The sequence below is a fragment of the Gadus macrocephalus genome, chromosome 4 (genome assembly GCF_031168955.1).
Source record: "Gadus macrocephalus chromosome 4, ASM3116895v1".
NCBI lineage: Eukaryota > Metazoa > Chordata > Actinopteri > Gadiformes > Gadidae > Gadus > Gadus macrocephalus.
This window is the reverse complement of record NC_082385.1, coordinates 30,645,133-30,670,032: the sequence shown is the minus strand read 5'-3', so window position 1 is coordinate 30,670,032 and position 24,900 is coordinate 30,645,133. Positions and strand designations below refer to the sequence as shown.

General features: G+C 44.7%; 2 protein-coding genes across 2 annotated transcripts; both read right to left on the bottom strand.

The window, feature by feature from the left end:
• Positions 1-521: 521 nt before the first annotated feature.
• On the bottom strand, positions 522-13,622 carry LOC132455298 (zinc finger protein 271-like). The gene is made up of 2 exons (XM_060049145.1): positions 9,622-13,622; positions 522-1,247 (listed from the first exon to the last, which is right to left on the bottom strand). Exons 1-2 carry the CDS (start codon positions 11,474-11,476, stop codon positions 604-606), a joined length of 2,499 nt encoding a protein of 832 aa, XP_059905128.1. The 5' UTR covers positions 11,477-13,622; the 3' UTR covers positions 522-603.
• Positions 13,623-18,884: 5,262 nt separating this feature from the next.
• LOC132455248 (zinc finger protein 431-like) lies at positions 18,885-20,941 on the bottom strand. The gene is made up of 2 exons (XM_060049080.1): positions 20,880-20,941; positions 18,885-20,617 (listed from the first exon to the last, which is right to left on the bottom strand). Exons 1-2 carry the CDS (start codon positions 20,890-20,892, stop codon positions 19,293-19,295), a joined length of 1,338 nt encoding a protein of 445 aa, XP_059905063.1. The 5' UTR covers positions 20,893-20,941; the 3' UTR covers positions 18,885-19,292.
• Positions 20,942-24,900: the final 3,959 nt, after the last annotated feature.

Genomic DNA, 24,900 nt, shown 5'->3' with positions numbered 1-24,900 from the left:
AAAAAAAAAAAAGGTCCCAAACAGCATTTGAAATTGACCTTGAGACTCCGGTAAAACACTATAGGACATTGATCTTGATATGCCTCAATATCAGAATAACAACCATGGGTCAAATAGCAATGACTAGTGGAATGAAAGTGAAAGCAGTGTAAGCTTGTCCAGGCCCTGCAAGTCAGGATGTAGGCTATGAATCAGAATACATTTTTAGCTAGTGGGCATCCCAGAAACGAATTCTATATTTTCTTGGAGAGGACCCCCGTCCATTACTGCACCCCACCCACGAATTGGATCACCAGCCGCCGCCGAAAACAGGGAGTGAAGGGGGACCAATGCTAGGAATCTTCTGACTTTGTCCCGTTAGAATAATGCTGCATTCTAGAGGAAGGACCGGCTTAAACTGAGCATCACTGAGAACTAGACATTTAACCAGGGACCTTTAAAAATGGATCATCTTCAATCATCTTTGTCCTAAAAATAAGTTATTCAACACAGACATCAATTATTAATAAAAACAAAGCAAATCAAAATTTGGTAAGCATTTAATCGTAATGAAAAGAAAAACAAAAAGCAGTAATTTCAACCAATACAGGACAGAGGTCACAATCAAAGCGTCCCGTTACCCCGTGCCAAAGTGTGCTTGAGCATGTGCACACGCAAATTGCTTGGGTCGCTGAAGCTGGCGTTGCAGTGCAGACACACGCAGGGCTTCTCCCCAGAGTGAGTCCTCATGTGGATCTTCAGGGGGCCTTTCCAACTGAAGCGCCTCGTGCATTGGTCACACCTGTATGGCTTCTCGCTGGAGTGAGTCCTCATGTGGGACTTCAGGGCAGATCTCTGACTGAAGCACTTCATGCATTGGTCACACCTGTAGGGCTTCTCCCTGGTGTGAGTCCTCATGTGGATCTTCAGGTCGAAGCTCTGACTGAAGCGCTTCGTGCATTGGTCACAACTGTAGGGCTTCTCGCCAGTGTGGGTCCTCATGTGAATCTTTAGCTTGGTGCCCTCTCTGAAGCGCTTCATGCATTGGTCACACCTGTAGGGCTCCTCGCCAGTGTGGGTCCTCATGTGAATCCTCAGGTGGCCACTCTGTTGATAGCGCTTCAAGCATTGGTCACACTTGTAGGGCTTCTCCCCGGAGTGAGTCCTCATGTGGATCTTTAGGGCATCTTTCCGAAGGAAGCGCTTACTGCATTGGTCACACTGGTAGGGCTTCTCCCCGGAGTGAATCCTCATGTGGATCTTCAGGTCTCTTTGCTTTTGGAAGCGCTTCGTGCATTGTTCGCACCCATACCGCTTCTCGTCAGTGTGGGTCGTCATGTGGACAATCATATCGGCATTGTTGGGAATAACCTTTCCACACAAGACACCGGGCCGGCCCTTGCGGCCGCCCTGATGCCCAGTCAGCTCCTCAAGGCGGACGAGCCGCACGCTGCAGTTCAGGCTCTTGGCCACGCTGTGGTCAGCGGACAGCGAGCTCAAGGCCTCCAGTTCTGACGTGGCAAAGAGGGTGTCATGGCCGTCCACCGCCAGTGGGCCCTCCCCTTGTCCGTAAACGCTCAGGATGCGCAGCTCCCCGCTGTGACTTGACATGTGGGAGGAGCCAGGGGCGTCCACACGCAGACTCTCCGAGGTGGCGCCGCGCTGCGTGCTGCAGTCTCTAATGTCACTGCCGTCTTCTTCAGAGAGGAAAACAAAGACAGAGGGAAATGAAAGGTTTTAATTCATTATTTGCACAAAGGGATACAGTATGTACACGCTGTGTGTATTGGAAGAATTACATTTTGACTATTTGTTGACTATACATTTTCCCTATTCCCCTCCGGAGGGAGGGGGGGGGTGGGGGGTCAAAGGCTCAAGCTGAGAAGGCACCGCTATATCTCCGCCCTTTAAGGATACGGAGGAGGTCATTAAGACACCCATGACATCTGTTGTTTCCAATCACCTGTTTTATCAATACTCTGATTCAGCATTCCTGCACCTGTCCGCCATGAAGAAGTTGTAAATCATTCTACTATAAAATGCATAAGTAGTCCTCGTGTTTAAGCAGGGCTCTGGTCATGATGCTTTTCCAAAGAGGACCACGCTTTTTAGCGCAGATAGAATCGAGTACATTCTCAGCTGATCCAGGTTGTTTGCTTACATAGATGCAATGTGTCTTACTAACCTACAGCGGGCAAGCCTCCACCAATATCCTCTTCAACCTTGATTGAAATGGTGTCTGGGGTCTGCTGCTTTCCACATGAAGAAGGAAACACACACAAGACATATTCTTTCATTTGCACAGAAAAATTAATCCCTACTTGAGACACATTGAATCATGAAGGTGTTATAATCTAAGGGTGTGTGCTAGACTTGTAACAGAGGAAGCCTCTCTTTTGGATGGTGAATAGGAAGATGATTTCCAACCTTTACCCTCAGCTCCTTGCGGCGGACCAGCCGCTCGCCGCGCTCCAGGCTCTTGGCCACGCTGTGGTCCGCAGACAGCGAGTTCAGGTCCTCAACTTCTGACGCCGTGAAGAGGGTGTCATGGCCGTCCGTCGCCAGAGGGCCCTCCCCTTTTCCGTAGACGCTCAGAATCTTCAGCTCCCCGCTGTGACTGGACATGTGGGAGGAGCCAGGGGCGTCCAGACCCAGACTCTCCGAGGTGGCGTTGCGCTGAGTGCTACGGTCTCCAAAGGCATCGCAGCATTCTGCAGAGGGAGAAAAAAAAGAGAATAAAGAGTAATTGTTTTGATACATTATTTGCATAAAAGGAGGAAGTGTATTTGTACACGTGAAAGGAACTATTTGAATGTATGTGTATTTAACATTGACCCAGAGGGTTTAAAATGTTTCCTGCAGACACAGATTCACACTTTTGGGGAGTGATGTCTCCTCCAGCACCCTCCTCCCTAGACTCAAAGCTCAAGCGGGTGACCAGTTGGAGGAAACTCAACAAACTTTTTTTGTGTTATTGTGTTCGTTGGAGGAAACTCAACGAACACAATAACAAGTGACAACGTGTCCTTCCCTGTAAGCTGATCAGCAAACATATATATATATCGTGAATTCATTGATGTTTGAGAATGATAAACCAGCTCATGTGGCATCTGTCTTGAAACCCTTCTGGGCTCTTGACTGATTTAATCTTTGAAATGTGACTTGTGTTTTATCAGGGCGCTGGTCATGATGCTTTTCCAAAGAGGACCAGGCCTTTTAGCGCAGGTAGAATCTAGCATCAGCCTAGAATCTGTGCTTTCTAGAATCTACTACATCAAAAGTATATGTACTCAAGTTTGAAAGTACATACCTTCACTTTTAAAATGGGGCTGCAAAGTGTTGAAGGATAGCTGTGTGCCTACAGTATGTGTTTCCAGGTGGTCTGTCTGGCAGGCAACATCCCTTGAGAGAAGCTGCTGAATGTAAGCCCTTGATGAGCTGGCCTGTGTAGAGAAAACAAGGTCAAATCAGTACTCAATTTATTACTTTGTATATATTCCAGGTGCAAGTTGTAAGAAGATATAAGATAAGAATGTTAAGTGAATTGCATTAGCCTAATACTTAAAATTTGATCTATAAAATGGTCAAATTATATTACATAATTTATTTCTTTACATATTTTATGTATCTGAAAAGCTAATCTCACCATCTCAATACGATGACTTCAAGCTCTGCAAAAATTTGCTTATAACCCTTTGATTGGAATCAGATGATCCCCCAGATCCCCAAGGTGCACACTCATTAAGAACGGTGATCCAAATAACAAAGAGGTGGACAACACTCGCGTTACTCTCCGTGTGTGTGTGTGTGTGTGTGTGTGTGTGTGTGTGTGTGTGTGTGTGTGTGTGTGTGTGTGTGTGTGTGTGTGTGTGTGTGTGTGTGTGTGTGTGTGTGTGTGTGTGTGTGTCTGATGCCATCTACCTTTACATAAGCAACAGTAACTGGGCTGTGCTGTACAGCCATTGCTTCAGCAACATTATAAATGCTAACAAGGTAACCATATACCGTAAAGCAACACAATGATATGGCGTTAGTTAACTTACTTTTTCGAGGTTTGTAGCTGAGCCGAGGAGAGTTGGTACTGATCCAGACTTGATCTTGAGACATTGAGCAAGTCCAGCTCTGTATTGGCCCAAGTTGAGGAAGCAGTCGTCAGAGAAATGTTTGGCGCAGACTGGTGCATTTCCAGAGACAATAAAATTAACCCACTGGTTCTTCAGAGGCTCGGATGAAGGAACTAAAAATAGAGTTGTGTGTTCATTTGAGCATCCAAACACTGAGCAACTGCCATGCTTCGCACGTTTCCGAGCCATGATGCCTTCTTCTTCTTCTGAGTTTATTGGCGACTTGCAAAACGATATGGAGCATTACCGGCACCTACGGTTTGGTTTAGAGATGCTTCTTCTTCTTCTTCTACTTTTGAGTTTATTGGCAAATTGCAAAACGATATGGAGCATTACCGCTACCTACTGTTTGGTTTGGAGATGCTGCTTCTTCTTCTTCTTCTTCTTCTTCTGAGTTTATTGGCGCCTTGCAAAACTATATGGAGCATTACCGCCACCTACTGTTTGGTTTGGATCTTCTTTTTCTTCTTCTTCTTCTTCTTCTTCTTCTTAAAATTCAACCTAATTTCTTTAAGATTCAATATCAGTTCCCTTCTCTCAGCATCAAATTTTTGACAATTATCAAGCATAACATGTTCTAAAGTTTCTTCTTCATTACAATATTCACATCTTCCTGGATTGTGTTTTCCTATTTTAAATAATGTACTGTTTAATCTTGTATGACCAAAGCGTAACCTGGATATTATTGTTTCCTCTTTCCGGGTTCTCCCCGTGCTTCTCATCACGCATACTTTTCTTTCAATTCTGTGTAACCACCTTCCTTTTCTCTCTTCTTCCCACTGCTTTTGCCACCTTTCTTCCAATTTATACTTGATTGTAGATTTCATTTCCGTTTTATTAAAGGAAACCATGATGTCAATATGATTTATTTTTGTTGCTTCCTTTGCACATTTGTCAGCTACTTCATTTCCTTTCATTCCTATATGCGCCGGTATATTATACTTATGGTGCGTTCGAGTATTCTCTGCGAGCCGACTCGGATCTCGGATCGGACGCCACGCCCACACTAAAATCGTTTTATTATGTTTTGAGCGTAGGTCGTCGGAGAAAAACATGGACGCCACCCGGAAAGCTATTGCTTGCGGTAGCATTGGCCGACTACTACTACTATTTTCATTTATATTATTTCAGGACTACGAAATAATATAAATGAAACGGTGCGTTTTCACCGTACGAAAACGCAGCCATTTGAACTTCTAAAATTTTCACTTAATTTCATGTTTCAATGTATCATCTGCATATGTAAGTTATTACAGCAATACGAGTGATTGAAATTGCGATTTAAACCACCAAAGCGGTCCAAACACAATGAAAACAGTTCACTGAATGTCACACTGGGCGCATCCATCTTCAATTCTATCTCGGAAGCCTCGCTCGGTCACCGCTGAGTTCAAACGAGATGGCGAGATCGACTTCCGAGGAAAAGGGGCGTGTTTGTGCGTGTCGCTAGGCAACGTCCTCGGAGCTCCGAGACGGATGGATATTAAAACGCACCATTAGTCCCATCAGTTGAATTTTATGTAGGCCTACCGTAATGTTTGCTGCATTTCAATGAAAACATCTGGTCTTCCCTCTGATTTGTTATCCTTCAAGCTGATTAATGAAGAACTGGATTCAGAGCATATTACATATCAAAGGTCTCACCTCCTCAACCCATTGTAATGCTAACAAATTTCCCGTCATCTCTCCTGTATACACCAACAGTCCATCACTGATTCGTTTGGAAATTTTAATGCTGAACTCTGGAACCGACTTTGTTAGCTGAGTTCTTTGAAGCATCTGTATAAATCCGATCCCAACTATAATAGTTACTATCTATATATGTCTTTATTACTTGTGGGTGTAAAATAAATTCCTTATCTTTTTTCTTTTTGTCAAGCAATGTGAGATCACCAATAGGATCAGAAAGTATCCATGTATGTATTACTGAGAGTGGTACCTTTGGACAAATATTTATTTCATTAACTTCAAGTTATTTTGCTTTCTGCTCAATTATTTATCCGAAACTTTTTGTTTCTCTTCTCTCCTTTTCCCAACATTGTTTCAGTATATCTTGTGTTGGATGATCTTCATTATGACCTTTTAAATTAACCCAGTAGTTTACAGATAGCTGTGTTTTCCTTAATTCCAGTGGCATTTCTACCATTTCCACTCGTAATGCTGATGTTGGGGTCGTTCAAATAGCACATGAGAATAGTCTCAAAGCCTGATTTTGAATATTATCTAACCTTTTCAGAGATGTGTTTGCTGCAGATCCACACTCTATGCAACCAGAATCTAATACTGATCTGGTTAATCCTACATAAATGTTTTTAGTGATGTTCTCTCTATTTTCTGAATGTGTACATTCCATGTAATTCTTTCATCAAACCGCAAACCCAGAAATTTGAGTTGTTGTACTCTATCCAATTCTTGATCACATAATCTAAGTTTTAAATTACCAACAATTATTTTCCTTGCAAAGAACATTGTCATTGTTTTATCTATGGAAAATTTAAATCCCCATTTAAACGACCATTCTTCTATTTTAATAATAGCCTCTTGTAGTTTCTTCACAATAAATTCCAAATTCCTACCCTTCTGGTTTTGAGCATCGATGGAGGTTATACGTTATTAATTCTGAAGAACAAAAGCAAATAAACAAAATCATATAAATAGAAAACAACAGATAATAAAACAAACCCTAAATTAATAAATGAAAAAAATAAATAAATTATAGTCTGTCAAATAAACCTGTTGCTTTTGGGTACGCCATAACATTTTTCCATGCTGGTGGTCTGAGTGTGGAAAAGGAGAGTACACCCTCCAAGGTCAAGCTTATTTGACCCAATGCTTTAACATTTTCCAACACTCTCCAAATTGTATGCTTCACATTGCAGTAAAACATGCTCCACTGTCTATCTTCCATTACATTTAGGACAGACCCCTGTTTCATGTTTGCCTATGATGTTCATGGTTAAGACATGTAGTCTTGACTATGCGTAGTCTTGTGATGATAACCTCACATCTTCTGTTCCAGTAGCCATGTCTCCTTGTTACCACCTGCCTCTGAATTCTATGCAGGAACCGACCCTTATTTTCCCTATCCCATTGTTCTTGCCACACCTTGTTGATTTCTGATTTAATTATTGTTTTTGAGCCATGTCTCTCAAAGCGATAACTTTTGGTGTGTTCAAGACACCTAACTAAGGCTAAAGCGGATTCCTTCTCAAACCAGACCAACACTTTCCGACTGGGTCGGGGAAGGGGTTTCTCCATGGACCAATAAAGACTAAACTAAGGCTAAAGCGGATTCCTTCTCAAACCAGACCAACACTTTCCGACTGGGTCGGGGAAGGGGTTTCTCCGAGGACCAATAAAGACTAAACTAATGCTAAAGCGGATTCCTTCTCAAACCAGACCAATACTTTCCGACTGGTTCGGGGAAGGGGTTTCTCCGAGGACCAACAAAGACTAAACTAATGCTAAAGTGGATTCCTTCTCAAACCACACCCACACTTTCCGACTGGTTCGGGGAAGGGGTTTCTCCGAGGACCAATGCTAAAATAGAAAGGAGTCTGAACCGAGCGCGGCGGTATCAGTGTCCTTAAGATGAAAACTGTAGGCCACAGAGCAGAAAAGCAGAGGAGAGCAGATCACACGACACCACACCAGTTGGTATCATCAGAATAACACCCAAGCACTCACTGAGGCTCTCCTCGCAGATCTCTCTGCTTAACTCTTTTGGTAACAAAAGCTCTTTTGTTATATGTTTCCAAGTACTTTCCCTTATTTTGCCCGAGGGGCAACACAAGAAGCTTGAAATCATGCAAATGTTTATCACGTGTTCCCATATCATGGGGTCTAAAGGGACACACGTTCTTTGTATTCCTCTAATGTTTCTCCACGAGGAGATATGTTTCAGCATTCAATTTACTACATAAAAAGGGTATATAAAGTAAACAGTTGGCTCTATGATAAGACATTTTAAGGCACACAATTTACCACATAAGAATATATAAAGTAAGCAATTTACTTTATCATAAGATACATAAGGCACACAAGAAGATATAAAGTAAGCAAATCACTTTATCATAAGATATATAAGGCACACAAGAAGATATAAAGTAATCAATTCACTTTATCATAAGATATATAAGGCACACATATATATGTATGGTGACCTTGTTGACAGCTTGGTGTCACAGCATGATTCTGGAGTGATTCTGGAACGGCTAGGTGCATCAATATAGTGAGTCCTATCGGGACACACGTCAACACACACACACACACCAAAATAATTAGCAAACAGAAAAAGAAGACCCGACACTAACCCAACCTCTGTATATGACCACACGACATAAGGAACGATTAATCATGGTAGGTTTGTTATCCTACCAAGAGTATTAAAGAAACACTTGACACTACACTGTGTCTTGTGTTTCAACTCATTGTAGTAATTTGATTGGACAATTCAGCCAATAAATCAAATAGGATACCTCCCTCAGCAGCATTTGTGCATTGCGCAACATAACTACATGCAGAGAGAAGTGATAGTTTGTTAATTAGCAGAGAGCCGTAAAAGCACTTTCTACCCATTTCAGTGGAGGAATTGGACTCCTCAATCACGCAATGTTATACTTAAAAGGAACGAGTAAGTTACATATTAATTAAGTCTTTCGGTATAGTATTTAAAAAGAAAAATTATACAACGGTCACAAAGTGCATTTGAAATAGACCTTGAGAATCGGGTAAAACACTATAGGACATTGATCATGATATGCCTCAATATCAGAATAACAACCATGGGTCAAATAGCAATGGCTAGTGGAATGCAAGTGAAAGCAGCGTAAGCTTGTCCAGGCCCTGCACGTCAGGATGTAGGCTATAAAACAGAATACATTTTTAGCTAGTGGGCATCCCAGAAACCAAATCTATATTTTCTTGGGGAGGACCCCCGTCCATTACTGCACCCCACCCACGAATTGGATCACCAGCCGCCGCTGCAAACAGGGAGTGAAGGGTGACCAATGCTAGGAATCTTCTGACTTTGTCCCGTTAGAATAATGCTTTGTTGTGTAGATTCCTTTAACTGTCTTGCAGCCAATGTCCACTTCACCCATATTGTTCACCCTATTTAACTTGGTCTCTCCTCTGGCCAATCCTAAACTCCACGAAGGCCCCTCCCCCTGACCTTTGTTTCCTTTGTATTTACCCACGATGTGAACGTTTCCTATAAGAATCATGTACACCCATCGTCTCATTGACTGTATGCTTTGTAACTTTGCTGCCTGTATCTTCCCCTGATCAAGCACTACATTAAATCAAATATTTTGCTGTCAAAAGTGTCCTAGAAATAAGTTATTCAACACAAACATAAATTTATAAAAACAGCAAGCAAATCAAAAGTTGAAAGCGTTTAATCGTGATGAAAAGAAAAACAAAAAGTAGTAATTTAAACCAATACCAGACAGAGGTCTCAATCAAAGCGTCCTGCTACCCCGTGTCAAAGTGTGCTTGAGCATGTGCACACACGAACTGCTTGGGTCGCTGTAGCTGGCGTTGCACTGCAGACACACGCAGGGCTTCTCCCCAGAGTGAGTCCTCAGGTGGATCTTCAGGTCGCATTTCCGTTGGAAGCGCTTCGTGCATTGGTCACACCTGTAGGGCTTCTCCCCGGAGTGAGTCCTCATGTGTTTAATCAGGGTGCATTTCCGACTGAAGCGCTTCGTGCATTGGTCACACTTGTAGGGCTTCTCCCCGGAGTGAGTCCTCATGTGTGTCTTCAGGGTGGAGCGCTGACTGAAGCACTTCGTGCATTGGTCACACTTGTAGGGCTTCTCCCCGGAGTGAGTCCTCATGTGGATTATCAGGTGGCATTTCCGAGTGAAGCTCTTCTTGCATTGGTCACACTTGTAGGGCTTCCTGTCCGTGTGGGTCCTCATGTGGCTCTTCAGGGCGGAGCTCTGACTGAAGCGCTTTGTGCATTGGTCACACTTGTAGGGCTTCTCCACGGAGTGAGTCCTCATGTGGCGCTTCAGGTGGTCTTTCAGACTGAAGCACATCGTGCATTGGTCACACCTGTATGGCTTCTCGCCGGTGTGAGTCCTCATGTGGATCTTCAGGGGGCCTTTCTGACTGAAGCGCTTCGTGCATTGGTCACACTTGTAGGGCTTCTCCCCGGAGTGAGTCCTCATGTGTGTCTTCAGGGTGGAGCGCTGACTGAAGCACTTCGTGCATTGGTCACACTTGTAGGGCTTCTCCCCGGAGTGAGTCCTCATGTGGATTATCAGGTGGCATTTCCGAGTGAAGCTCTTCTTGCATTGGTCACACTTGTAGGGCTTCCTGTTCGTGTGGGTCCTCATGTGGCTCTTCAGGGCGGAGCTCTGACTGAAGCGCTTTGTGCATTGGTCACACTTGTAGGGCTTCTCCACGGAGTGAGTCCTCATGTGGCGCTTCAGGTGGTCTTTCAGACTGAAGCACATCGTGCATTGGTCACACCTGTATGGCTTCTCGCCGGTGTGAGTCCTCATGTGGATCTTCAGGGGGCCTTTCTGACTGAAGCGCTTCGTGCATTGGTCACGCTTGTAGGGCTTCTCCCCGGTGTGAGTCCTCAGGTGGATCTTCAGGGTGCCTTTCTGACTGAAGCGCATCGTGCATTGGTCACGCTTGTAGGGCTTCTCCACGGAGTGAGTCCTCATGTGGCGCTTCAGGTGGACTTTCAGACTGAAGCGGATTGTGCATTGGTCACACCTGTATGGCTTCTCGCCGGTGTGAGTCGTCATGTGGGTCTTCAGGTTGGCTTTCTGAGTGAAGCGCATCGTGCATTGGTCACACTTGTAGGGCTTCTCCCCGGAGTGAGTCCTCATGTGGCGCTTCAGGTGGCATTTCTGACTGAAGCGCATCGTGCATTGGTCACACTTGTAGAGCTTCTCCCCGGTGTGAGTCCTCAGGTGGATCTTCAGGACGCATTTCATACTGAAGCTCTTCGTGCATTGGTCACACCTGTAGGGCTTCTCCCCGGAGTGACTCCTCTTGTGGGTCTTCAGGGTGCCTTTCAGACTGAAGCTCTTTGTGCATTGGTCACACTTGTAGGGCTTCTCCCCGGAGTGAGTCCTCATGTGGACGATCATATTGGCATTGTTGGGAATAACCTTTCCACACAAGACACCGGGCCGGCCCTTGCGGCAGCCCTGATGCCCAGTCAGCTCCTCAAGCCGGACGAGCCGCACGCTGCAGTTCAGGCTCTTGGCCACGCTGTGGTCTGAGGACAGCGAGCTCAAGGCCTCCAGTTCAGACGTGGCAAAGAGGGTGTCATGGCCGTCCACCGCCAGTGGGCCCTCCCCTTGTCCGTAGACGCTCAGGATGCGCAGCTCCCCGCTGTGACTTGACATGTAGGAGGAGCCAGGGGCTTCCACACGCAGACACTCCGAGGTGGCGCCGCACTGCGTGCTGCAGTCTCTAATGTCATTGTCGTCTTCTTCAGAGAGGAAAACAGAAAGAGAGAAAGTAATGTTTTTAATTAATCATCTCACAAAAGGTACACAGCATGTACTTTGTACACACTTGTGTATTGCAAGAATTATATTATGAAATTCTTTCTAACTTCTATTTGTTGATCATGCATTTTCCTTGTCGCCCCTTTGGATGGTCAAGGGTTAAAGGCTCCTACTGAGAAGGCAGATTCGAGTACGTGCTCAGTTTATCAAGATTGTTTGCTTGCATGGATGCAATGTGTATTACTAACCTACAGCGGGCATGCCTCCACCAATATCCTCTTCAACCTTGATTGAAATGGTGTCTGGGGTCTGCTGCTTTCCACATAAAGAAGGAAACACACTCAAGACACATCCTTTCATTTGCACAGAACAGTTGTCAATCCGCACTAAGGACACAATATGCATTATTACACTGCCAAGCCGGTTCGTTCGCGGCTTTGCACGCCCTGCAAATTCCTTGTCTTGCCTGTGTAAAACCAAGGGGGTAAAATCCCCCTTCATCACGGGGCCAGCTTTCTTGGTTCACTCGAGATGGCGGGGCTATGCACGGAGAGTACACGTCTTGTCAATAAATTGCATACTCCGAATTAGGAATCGACCGATACCGATTTTTTAGGGCCGATACGATACCGATATTTTTTCATCAGCCTTAGCCGATACGCCGATACCGATTTTCTTGAGCCGATTTTTTATTTATTTTTTAAAGGAACATTTATTGAACTTCAATATAAAAAACAATATTTAACAAATAGTAAAAACAGGTGAAGTAGAACAAGTAAGAACAAGTAGATGAACAATATTTAACAAATATTAAAAACAGGTGAGGTAGAACAAGTAAAAAATAAATTAAAAAAAAATAAATAAAAAAAAATCGGCGAAAATCAGCCGAGTATCGGCCGATACGATACACGTAAAAAACGCGAATATCGGCCGACCGATATATCGGTCGATCCCTACTCCGAATGTCTTTTTACTTTAGATTCACTCATTCCCGCATGCAAGAATAAGTTGACATCTGAGTGTAGACTAAAACGCGATTCACTATTTACAAGCGCAAAATCAACAACATATTCTTTATTTGGCTGACCACTTTGCTGACCAAGCATCGTAAGGAAAGTTCTCCTGGTACTTTCTCGTAGATCGTACCATATTTCCCCGTCTTGGTTAAATGCGACTGCATCACCTTCTCTCCCATGATGGTCAGCAGCTTGCAGATATCAGTATCCTCCAGTTATAACTACTCAAGTTGAAATCGCAGCGTTGTCTCTGTTGTAGAGACAATGCAGCAACACCTCTACCCAAGTCCCTTCCCTGGAACCGCAAAGCTGACTAATCACATTTACATCTAAATGAAAAGCACCAATATGAGTGGGGTCTGAGAGGGTAAAATTGAGGTGCGAAATCAAGCCGGTAAATTACCACGGTTAGTGTAAACGTGCGGACCATGCAAGGAAAAAGGTGGGCATAAGACGGGCATATTTGGCAGTGTTTAAAAATCATAAAGGGGTGTGCTTTCTATGGGTGTGTGCAGCTCTTCAGGGCGGACCAGCCGCTCGCCGCGCTCCAGGCTCTTGGCCGCGCTGTTGTCCGCAGACAGCGAGTTCAGGGCCTTCACATCTGACGCGGTGAAGAGGGTGTCATGGCCGTCCACCGCCAGAGGGCCCTCCCCTTTACCGTAGACGCTCAGGAAGCCTCTCATTCGGATGTTGAATAAGAAGATGATTTCCAACCTGCACACTCGGCACTTCAGGGCGGACCAGCCGCTCGCCGCGCTCCAGGCTCTTGGCCGCGCTGTGGTCCGCAGACAGCGGGTTCAGGGCCTCCACTTCAGACGCGGTGAGGAGGGTGTCATGGCCGTCCACCGCCAGAGGGCCCTCCCCTTTACCGTAGACGCTCAGGATCTTGAGCTTCCTGCTGTGACTGGACATGTGGGAGGAGCCAGGGGCGTCCACACCCAGATTCTCCGAGGTGGCGCCGCGCTGCGTGCTACGGTCTCCAAAGGCATCGTTGTCTTCTGCAGAGGGAGAAAAAAAAAAAGACAGAAAGTAATTGTTTCGTTACACTGTTTGCATAAAAGGAGGAACTGTGTATTTGTACATTTGAAACTATTTAATAGTACGTGCATGTACCATTGACAAAGAGGGTTTAAAATGTGTACTGCAGACAAAGATTCAGAGTTTTGGAGAGGGATGTATCCTCCAGCACCCTCCCCACTAGCCTCAAAGCTCAAGTGGGGGCCAGGTGGAGGACACTGAACGAGCACCAGCGCAAAATGATCCGAGCACAACATGACATGAGAGACAAGCGCAATTAGTCTATTTTTGACAATAACAAGCGACAATGTATCCTTCCCTGTAAGCTGATCAGCTAACGTTTATACATTTTGAATTCTTTGATGTTTGAGAATAATAAACCAGCTCATGTGGCATCCGTCTTGAAACCCTTCTGGGCTCTTGACTGATTCCATCTTTGAAATGCAACTTTCAAGTTTGACTCATGTTTTAGCAGCCGCTGGTCATGATGCTTTTCAAAAGAGGACAAGGCTTTTTAGCGCGGGTAGAATCAAGTACATTCGCAGTTCATCAAGGTTGTTTTCTTGCATAGATGCAATGTGTATTACTAACCTACGGCGGGCAAGCCTCCACCAATATCCTCTTCAACCTTGATTGAAATGGTGTCTGGGGTCTGCTGCTTTCCACATAAAGGAAACACACACAAGACATATTCTTTCATTTTGACAGAATAGTTGTCAATCCCCACTAACTACAGATTAGGCATTTTTACCCTGTCAAGCTGATAAAATCCCCCTTCGTCTCGGAGCTGGCTTGCTTGGTGCACAGGAGAAGGCGGGGCTACACACTGGAGGACTTTTTACAATGAATTGCAAAAAACATAAATGTAATTTTTTTGATTCAAGACCCTCGCATGCAAGAATGAGTTCACATCTGAGTGTAGGCTAAAACGCGATTAACTATTTACAAGTGCAAAAATCCCAACATATTCTTTATTTTGCTAACCACTTTGCTGACGAAGCATTTGCAAGGAAAGTTTGCCTAGTACTTTCTCTTAGATCTACCATTTTTCGTCTTCTTTAAATGCAACTGCTTCACCTTCTATCCCATGATGGTAAGCAGCTTGCGGATTTCACCGCCTCTCCAGTTACAACTATTCATGTTGATATCGCTGCATCGTCTCTGTTGCAGAGAAAATGCAGCAACACCTCTACCCAAGCCTCGCCCCTAGAACCGCAAAGCTGTTTGGCAGTGTAAAAACGTTTACTGAATCATAAAGGTGTGGGCTCAATGGGTTTGTTTTAGAGTTGTAACAGAGGAAGCCTCTCTTTTGGATGATGAATGAGAAGATGATTTCCTACCCGCACACTCAGCTCCTCGCGGCAGACCAGCCGCTCGCCGCACTCCAGGCTCTTGGCCACGCTGTGGTCTGCAGACAGCGAGTTCAAGGCCTCCACTTCAGACGCGGTGAAGAGGCTGTCATGGCCGTCCTCCGCCAGTGGGCCCTCCCCTTTTCCGTAGACGCTCAGAATCTTCAGCTCCTCGCTGTGACTGGACATGTGGGAGGAGCCAGGGGTGTCCACACCCTGAATCTCTGAGGTGGCGTTGCGATGAGTGCTACGGTCTCTAAAGGCATCGCAGTCTTTTGCAGAGGGAGAAAAAAAGGAAAAATAAATTGTTTTGATACATTATTTGCATAAAGGGAGGCATTGTGTATTTGTACACATGAGGGGAACTCTCTAAATGTATGTAACATTGACACAGAGGGTTTAAAATGTGTACTGCTGACAAAGATTCACAGATTTGGAGAGGGACGTCTCCTCCAGCACACTCCTCCATAGACTCAAAGCTCAAGTGGTTGGCCAGGTTAAGGACACTCAACGAACACCAGCGCAAAGTGATCTGATCACGTCATGACATGCGAGACAAGCGCAATAATTCTATTTTGACACTAAAAAGCAGCACCGTGTCCTTCCCTCTAAACTGATCAGCTAACAATCATGCATTATGAATTCATTGATGTTTGAGAATGATAAACCAGCTCATGTGGCATCTGTCTTGAAACCCTTCTGGGCTCATCATCATCATCAGTTTTCCCGCTGGGCGCATATCTGGCCTTGGGGCGCTACTGCTGGAGAGTTGGAAGTCTCTGTTCCAGCAGCAGCTGTCGAAGACAGACAGGATGTCTGTCTTCGACATCACGACATCAGTCAGGGTTAGGTACCTTGTCGAGGACACCTCGACACCCAGCTAGGAGAAGCCGGGGATCGAACCAGCAACCTCCAGGTTACCAGCCAACCCGCTCTCCCTCCTAGGCTACTGCCGCCCCTGCTGCCGCTCTTGACTGATTCCATCTTTGAAATGCAACTCCCAAGTTTGACTCGTGTTTTAGCAGGGCGCTGGTCCTGATGCTTTTCCAAAGAGGACCAGGCTTTTTAGTGCAGGAAGAATCTAGCATCAGCCTAGAATCTATGCTGCCTAGAATCTACCAAATCAAAGAAAAAAAATACTCAATGAGTAATGTACACACCTTCACTTTTAAAATGGGGCTTCATATACTTTAAGGACAGCTTTCTGCCTACAAATATGCGTTTCCAGGTTTTCGGTCTGGCAGGCAACATCCCTTGAGAGAAGCTGCTGAATGTAAGCACTTCATGAGCTGGCCTGCGTAGAGACAACAAAGAAAAATCAGTAAATTTATTTTTTTACCTTGTATGTATTCCAGGTGCAAGTTGTAAGAAGATATAAGAGAAGCATGTTTAGTGAATTAAATAATACTTAAAATGAGTTATATGAAATTATATTACATCCTTGATTTGTTTACATATTTTATAGTTCATCTCAACAACTCAATACCATGACATCAAGCTCTGCAGAAATCGGCTAATAACCCTTTGATTTGAATCAAGTGTGAAGGGGAAAACATGCCTATAATAGTGCGTTCCAAGTACACTTTTTTGCCCGTAAATAACCAGCTGTAACTGGGAATACAAGAGGGTAGAAGGGTGCGAAAACACGGGTTGCTCGGAACGCACCATATGTATTTAGGATGAGTTTAACAGGTCGATCATCTCATCAGTAAAACGCTAGAACTACTGCGGTCCAGTGGCCGGTAAAATACAGTTGTATTCGTTTGTTGTATGGTGAGCAGACATTGTTAAACATTGCATTCCCTTGGTATCCAAGTAGTAGAGATCATTGCCAGTAGCCCCTTTGTTGAATTGTGCCCATTCTCGTGTGATGCCCCTTGCTTTCTGAGGTGCACACTCGAGTTACAGTGCGTGTATTTATAGTTATGACTGGGCGGCAATGTTTTAGTCCGCTGTCCTTTCTTTAATAGGTCCATGGTATTTACACACATAACTGATGCTATCTACCGTAACATTAGCGACAGTAACTTGGCTGTTAGCTGTAGCGCTAATGCTAAAGCAACATTATAATGCTAACAAGGTAACCATATACAGTAAAGCAACACAATGATATGGCGTTAGTTAACTTACTTTTTCGAGGTTTTGTACATCCAAACCCTGAGCAACTGCGATGCTTCGCTCGTTTGCAAGCCACGGTGTCTCTCAAGGAAAGAACTATGTGAACCCGTTCGTAACTCATTTTCTCATGGGCGGTCGGGACAAATAATCTGGGCGGGCAAAATAAGAGAAAGGGGAGGTAACCTTTCCCCGTAATTATTATTATTTTTTTTATAGGACATGGTTAAAAAGAATTCAAACCAAAATAACGAGCATTAAAAATATCCTAAGCAATAAATTATACAGTTCAAATTATAACGTTTTTTTTTTTAATTATGATGATGTTCAGCTCGTACGTTAAAAGAAATCAAAGCTTTTGGACCAAACAATAACACAGTATTTGAACAGATTAACCGAAACCATTAAACAAGAAATGAAAAACAGAAATCCACTGCTCCAACTCATAACAATTCATTATTTTTTTTTGATATAGTGGTACATTTTAAGCCTTTTGCATTCGTTCAAAGTTTCCCCCTGGCTTAGGAACTTTCCACACACACACACACACACACACACACACACAATTAGTAAAAAGAAAAAGAAGAGACCCGACACAAACCCAACCCCTGTATATGACCATACGACATAAGGAACGATTAACCATGGTAGGTTTGTTATCCTACTAAGAGTATTAAAGAAACACTTGCCACTAAACTGTGTCTTGTGTTTCAACTCATTGTAGTACCGTAATTTGGAGCTGATTGGACGATTCAGCCAATGAATCAAATAGGCTACCTCCCTCAGCAGCTTTCGTGCATTGCGCAACATAGCTACATGCAGAGAGAAGTGACAGATAGTTAACTAGCAGAGTTGTAAAGGCACTTTCTACCCATTTCAGTGGAGGAATTGGAATCCTCATGCAATGTTATACTTAAAAGGAACAAGTAAATTACATATTAATTAAGTCATTTGGCATGTAGCATATAAAAAAAAAATTATACAACGGTCCCAAACAGCATTTGAAATTGACCTTGAGACTCCGGTAAAACACTATAGGACATTGATCATGATATGGCTCAATATCAGAATAACAACCATGGGTCAAATAGCAATGGCCAGTGGACTGAAAGTGAAAGCAGTGTAAGCTTGTCCAGGCCCTGCAAGTCAGGATGTAGGCTATGAATCAGAATACATTTTTAGCTAGTGGGCATCCCAGAAACATATTCTATATTTTCTTGGGGAGGACCCCCGTCCATTACTGCACCCCACCCACGAATTGGATCACCAGCCACCGCTGCAAACGGAGTGAAGGGGGACCAATGCAAGGAATCTTCTGACTTTGTCCCGTTAGAATAATGCTGCCTTCAAGAGGGAGGACTGGCCTAAACTGAGCATCACTGATATCTAGACATTTAACCTGGGACCTTTTAAAATGGATCATCTTCAACCATTATCGCCTATTATGATACAATCCATCCAAGGTAGTTAGCATTAAGCGCACAGAATGGAAAGGTAAGTGGAATGAACACAATCAGGTATAATGTGGGGTTCAATCGCAGTGTATTTCACAAGTGAACTTTGCATGCTTTTTGTAATAACGAAGATAATGGTAATGACAATGTTGTGGCAATGTCAAGCATAACTTTAATATACAAATTATATGAACCCTGTTTGAATAATTTGACAATATCAATGAATTTCTATGCATTCTCCATGGACCTAGAGATACCTCCCGCCCTCTCTAATTGAAAGGTGTTTAGATAGTTTGCATTTGCCACTGTGGGCACCAAGTTTGATACTCAGGCCAATCCACAGGCTTCTTTTGTTGTGTAGATTCCTTTAACTGTCTTGCAGCCATGTCCACTTCACCCATATTGTGAATTGCAATTTAACTTGGTCTCTCCTCTGGCCAATCCTAAAATCCACGAAGGCCCCTCCCCCTGACCTTTGTTTCCTTGTATTTACCCACGATGTGAACGTTTCCTATAAGAATCATGTACACCCATCGTCTCATTGACTGTATGCTTGGTAACTTTGCTGCCTGTATCTTCCACTGATCAAGCTCTACATTAAATCAAATATTTTGCTGTCAGAAGTGTCCTAGAAATAAGTTATTCAACACAGACATCAATTAATAAAAACAGAAAGTGAATCGAAAGTTGGAAGCGTTTAATCTTGATGAAAAGAAAAACTAAAGCAGTAATTTCAACCAATGCTAGACAGAGCTCTCAATCAAAGCGTCCCATTACCCCGTGCCAAAGTGTGCTTGAGCATGTGCACACGCAAAGTGCTTGGGTCGCTGTAGCTGGCGTTGCACTGCAGACACACGCAGGGCTTCTCCCCGGTGTGAGTCCTCACATGGAACTTCAGGTGGCTTGTCCGACTGAAGCGCTTTGTGCATTGGTCACACTTGTAGGGCTTCTCCCCGGAGTGAGTCCTCACGTGGTTCTTTAGGATGTAATTCTGACTGAAGCACATCATGCATTGGTCACACTTGTAGGGCTTCTCACCGGAGTGAGTCCTCAGGTGGATCTTCAGGGTGCTTTTCCGACTGAAGCGCTTCATGCATTGGTCACAGCTGTAAGGCTTCTCCCCGGTGTGAGTCCTCATGTGAATTTTCAGGGGCCCTTTCAGACTGAAGCACATCGTGCATTGGTCACACTTGTAAGGCTTCTCCCCGGAGTGAGTCCTCATGTGGCTCTTCAGGTGGCCTTTCTGACTGAAGCACTTCGTGCATTGGTCACACTTGAAGGGCTTCTCCCCAGAGTGAGTCATTACGTGTTTATTCAGGGTGCTTTTCTGACTGAAGCGCTTCATGCAATGGTCACACTTGTGGGGCTTCTCCCCAGAGTGAGTCATTATGTGGTAATTCAGGTTGCCTTTCTGACCGAAGCACTTCATGCATTGGTCACACTTGTAGGGCTTCTCACCGGAGTGAGTCGACATGTGGCGCTTCAGGGTGCCTCTCTTACTGAAGCGCTTCATGCAATGGTCACACTTGTGGGGCTTCTCCCCAGAGTGAGTCATTATGTGGTACTTCAGGTTGCATTTCCGTCGATAGCGCTTCGTGCATTGGTCACACCTGTAGGGCTTCTCGCCGGTGTGAGTCGACATGTGGCGCTTCAGGGTGGCTCTCTTACTGAAGCGCTTTGTGCATTGGTCACACTTGTAGGGCTTCTCCCCAGAGTGAGTACTCATGAGGACGATCATATTAGCATTGTTGGGAATAACCTTTCCACACAAGACACCGGGCCGGCCCTTGCGGCCGCCCTGATGCCCAGTCAGCTCCTCAAGGCGGACGAGCCGCACGCTGCAGTTCAGGCTCTTGGCCACTCTGTGGTCTGCGGACAGCGAGCTCAAGGCCTCCAGTTCTGACACGGCAAAGAGGGTGTCATGGCCGTCCACCGCCAGTGAGCCCTCCCCTTTTCCGTAGATGCTCAGGATGCGCAGCTCTCTGCTGTGACTTGACATGTGGGAGGAGCCAGGGGCGTCCACACGCAGACTCTCCGAGGTGGCGCCGCGCTGCGTGCTGCAGTCTCTAATGTCATTGTCTTCTTCTTCAGAGAGGAAAACAAACAGAAAGTAATGTTTTAATTAATCATTTTCACAAAGATATTCAGTATGTACTTTGTACACACTTGCGTATTGGAAGCATTATATTTGGACATTCTTTCTAACTTCTATTTGTTGATTATGCATTTTCCTTGTCGCCCTTTGGATGGTCAAGGGTTAAAGGCTCCTGCTGAGAAGGTAGAATCTAGTACATTCTCAGTTTATAAAGGTTGTTTCTTTTGCATAGATGCAATGTGCATTACTAACCTAAGGTGGGCATGCCTCCACCAATATCCTCTTCAACCTTGATTGAAATGGTGTCTGGGGTCTGCTGCTTTCCACATAAAGAAGGAAACACACAAAATAAATATTCTTTCATTTTCACAGAATAGTTGTCAATCCCCATTTACGACAGATTAGGCATTTTTACCCTGCCAAGCTGATAAAATCCCCCTTCGTCTGAGAGCTGGCTTTCTTGGTTCACAGGAGAAGGCAGGGCTCCACACTGGAGGACTTTTTACAATGAATTGCAAAAAAGAAATTTGATTCAAGACCCTTGCATTCAAGAATGAGTTCACATCCGAGTGTAGGCTAAAACGTTTACTAAATAATGAAGGTGTGGGCTTGCTATGGGTGTGTTTTGGAGTTGTAACAGAGGAAGCCTCTCTTTTGGATGGTGAATGTGAAGATGATTTCCAACTAGGGTTGCCACGGTATACGGTATTACCAGTGTTACCGGTGTTGACACACCGGCAACTGCGAGTTTTTTCTTTTTTTCTTTCATTAATAAAATACAAATTCAGTAAAAATGAATAATATAATTATAATTAAGAAAATACAAATGTGTAGAATAGGCCACAAGTCTGCTCTGTGCGGAAGAGAATTGGCGCGCCGAGAATTGGCATGCTTCCTTACAAGAGCGGTAACCATAGCAACGCCGGTAAACAAACCCCACGAAGCCCAATCCCTACGTGAGCTCCCCGTGCGACGGCCATCCGGAGAAGCACAGAGCTTTTGGACGTGATATTATGATGTATACAATTATATTATACTGTTATATATAGAACGTTATAAGACGCAGAGAATTGGCGAGCTGCCAGCCGCTGTCACCGAGTGTGAGAGGAGAGTTGACGGAGAAGATGGCGGTTGATCTAGTTAATACCGTTTATACCAATAATACCGGTGTTGACACGAGTATATTACTCGGTGTGAAAATGTCCACACCGCAGCAACCCTATTTCCAACCTGCACACTCAGCTCCTCGCGGCAGACCAGCCGCTCGCCGCGCTTCAGGTTCTTGGCCACACTGTGGTCCGCAGACAGCCAGTTCAGGGCCTCCACTTCTGACGCAGTGAAGAGGGTGTCATGGACGTCCACCACCAGTGGGCCCTCCCCTTTTCCGTAGATGCTCAGAATCTTCAGCTCCTCGCTGTGACTGGAAATGTGGGAGGAGCAAGGGGTGTCCACACCCAGAATCTCTGAGGTGGCGCCGCGCTGGGTGCTACGGTCTCCAAAGGCATCACAGTCTTCTGCAGAGGGAGAAAAAAAGGAAAAAGCAATTGTTTTTATACATTATTTGCATAAAGGGAGGCATTGTGTATTTGTACTAGGGCTGTCAACGAATATTCGAAGTTCGAATGTTCGTTCGAAATGTATCCAAAAACGCGAATTCGAACGTGAAAATTAATATTCGAATGTGAAAAAACACTCCCGCGGTACGAGCGCCTCTATCTGCTTTGTGAATGAGCCTCTGTCTGTTCGCGATGTCCCTCATAATATTTGAATGTGAAAAAACACTCCCGCGGTACAAGTGTAACGGACTAGTATTGTGAAGAGCGAATGTATTTTATCCCCTCGGGGTTTCCGTACTTGGATATAGGTATTCCAGCTCTCACGCTGTGACTGGGTGACTTCTGATATGTACTAAGTAAACAAGACTATTTTCCCTTCCACGCTTGTGTCATTCTTGTCATATAAATATCTAAGTGCCAACGCTCGGTTACACAAGCGCCTATCTGCTTTGTGAGTGAGCCTCTGTCTGTTCGCGATGTCCCTGATAATATTCGAATGTGAAAAAACACTCCCGCGGTACAAGCGCCTAACTGCTTTGTGAATGAGCCTGTCTGTTCGCGATGTCCCTCGTTTTAAAGTAAGGAAATGCCCAGCAGGAAGCCGCCGCCCAGCACTCTCAACGACACACACACACACACACACACACACACACACACACACACACACACACACACACACACACACACACACACACACACACACACACACACACACACACACACACACACACACACACACACACACACACACACACACACACACACACACACACAACTAATTTGAACCATGGTTTTGTCGCATTATTGACATATTGACGGCAACTGTGTAAAATAGGCAACCAGATATTCGAATAGTTCGAATTCGTGATTTCTTTCCAAACGAACATTCGAATGTCATTTTTGAGCAATTTTAACAGCCCTAATTTGTACACATGAAAGAAACTCTTTAAATGTATGCGACATTGACAACTGGTTTAAAATGTGTACTTCTGACAAAGATTCACAGTTTTAGAGAGGGACGTCTCCTCCAGCACCCTCCTCCCTAGACTCAAAGCTCAACATTTTAACAATATTTAACTGTCTTGAAACTCTTCTGGGCTCTTGACTGATTCCATCTTTGAAATGCAACTCCCAAGTTTGACTCGTGTTTTAGCAGGGCGCTTGTCATGACGCTTTTCTTTTTAGCGGAGGCAGAATCGAGTACATTCTCAGTTGATCCAGGTCGATTGCTTGCATAGATGCAATGTGTATTACCAACCTGCGGCGGGCAAGCCTCCACCAATATCCTCTTCAACCTTGATTGAATTGGTGTCTGGGGTCTGCTGCTTTACACATAAAGAAGGAAACACACACAAGACATTCTTTCATTTTCACAGAATAGCTGTCAATCCCCACTAACGACACATTAAGCATTTTTACACTGCCAAGCTGGTTCGGTCGCGGCTTGGCACGCCCTGCAATTTCAATGTCTTTCCTGTGTAAAACCAAGGGGGTAAAATCCCCCTTTGTCTCAGAGCTGGCTTGCTTGGTTCACAGGAGAAGGCGGGCCTTCACACGCAGAGTAGGACTCTTAACAATGAATAGCAAAAAATATATATATATTTTTTGATTCAAGACCCTCGCATGCAAGAATGAGTTCACATCTGAGTGTAGGCTAAAACGTGATTAACTATTTGCAAGTGCAAAAATGCCGAAATATTCTTTATTTTGCTAACCACTTTGCTGACGAAGCATTGTAAGGAAAGTTTGCCTGGTACTTTCTCTTAGATCAACAATCTTTCGCCTTCTTTAAATGCGACTGCATCACCTTCTCTCCCATGATGGTAAGCAGCTCGCGAATTTCACCGTCTCTCCAATTACAACTATTCATGTTGATATCGCTGCATCGTCTCTGTTGGAGAGACAATGCAGTAACACCTCTACCCAAGCCTGGCCCCTAGAACCGCTAAGCTGTCTAATCGCATTTACAAAATCAAACCTCCAATATGTGTAGGGTCAGAGAGGGTTAATAGGGGTGCGAAATAAAGCCCGTAAATTACCTCGGTCAGTGTAAAGCCGCGGATCACACAGGGGAAAAGTTGGGCACAAGACGGGCATATTTGGCAGTGTAAAAACGTTTACTGAATCGTAAAGGTGTGGGCTTTCTATGGGTCTGTTTTAGAGTTGTAACAGAGGAAGCCTCTCTTTTGGATGTTGAATGATTTCCAACCTGCACACTCAGCTCCTCGCGGCAGACCAGCCGCTCGCCGCGCTCCAGGCTCTCGGCCAAACTGTGGTCCGCAGACAGAGAGTTCAAGGCCTCCACTTCAGACGCGGTGAAGAGGGTGTCATGGCCGTCTGTCGCCAAGGGGCCCTCCCCTTTTCCGTAGACGCTCAGAATCTTCAGTTCCTCGCTGTGGATGGACATGTGGGAGGAGCCAGGGGCGTCCTCACCCGGAATCTCTGAGGTGGCGTTGCGATGAGTGCTACGGTCTCTAAAGGCATCGCAGTCTTTTGCAGAGGGAGAAAAAAAGGAAAAATCTATTGTTATGATACATTATTTGCATAAAGGGAGACATTGTGTATTTGTACACATGATATAAACTCCTTAAATGTATGTTACATTGACACAGAGGGTTTAAAATGTGTACTGCTGACAAAGATTCACAGTTTTGGAGAGGGACGTCTCCTCCAGCACCCTCCTCCCTAGACTCAAAGTTCAAGTGGTTGGCCAGGTT

Bases quoted from the DNA above. Each gene is read 5' to 3' on its own strand.
- LOC132455298 (XM_060049145.1), bottom strand. From the start codon at position 11,476: ATGTCAAGTCACAGCGGGGAGCTGCGCATCCTGAGCGTCTACGGACAA. The intron at 1,248-9,621 runs GTTCGTGTGTGC...AAAAGCAAAGAG, and splicing joins CAGCTACAGCGACCCAAGCA to ACCTGAAGATCCACATGAGG.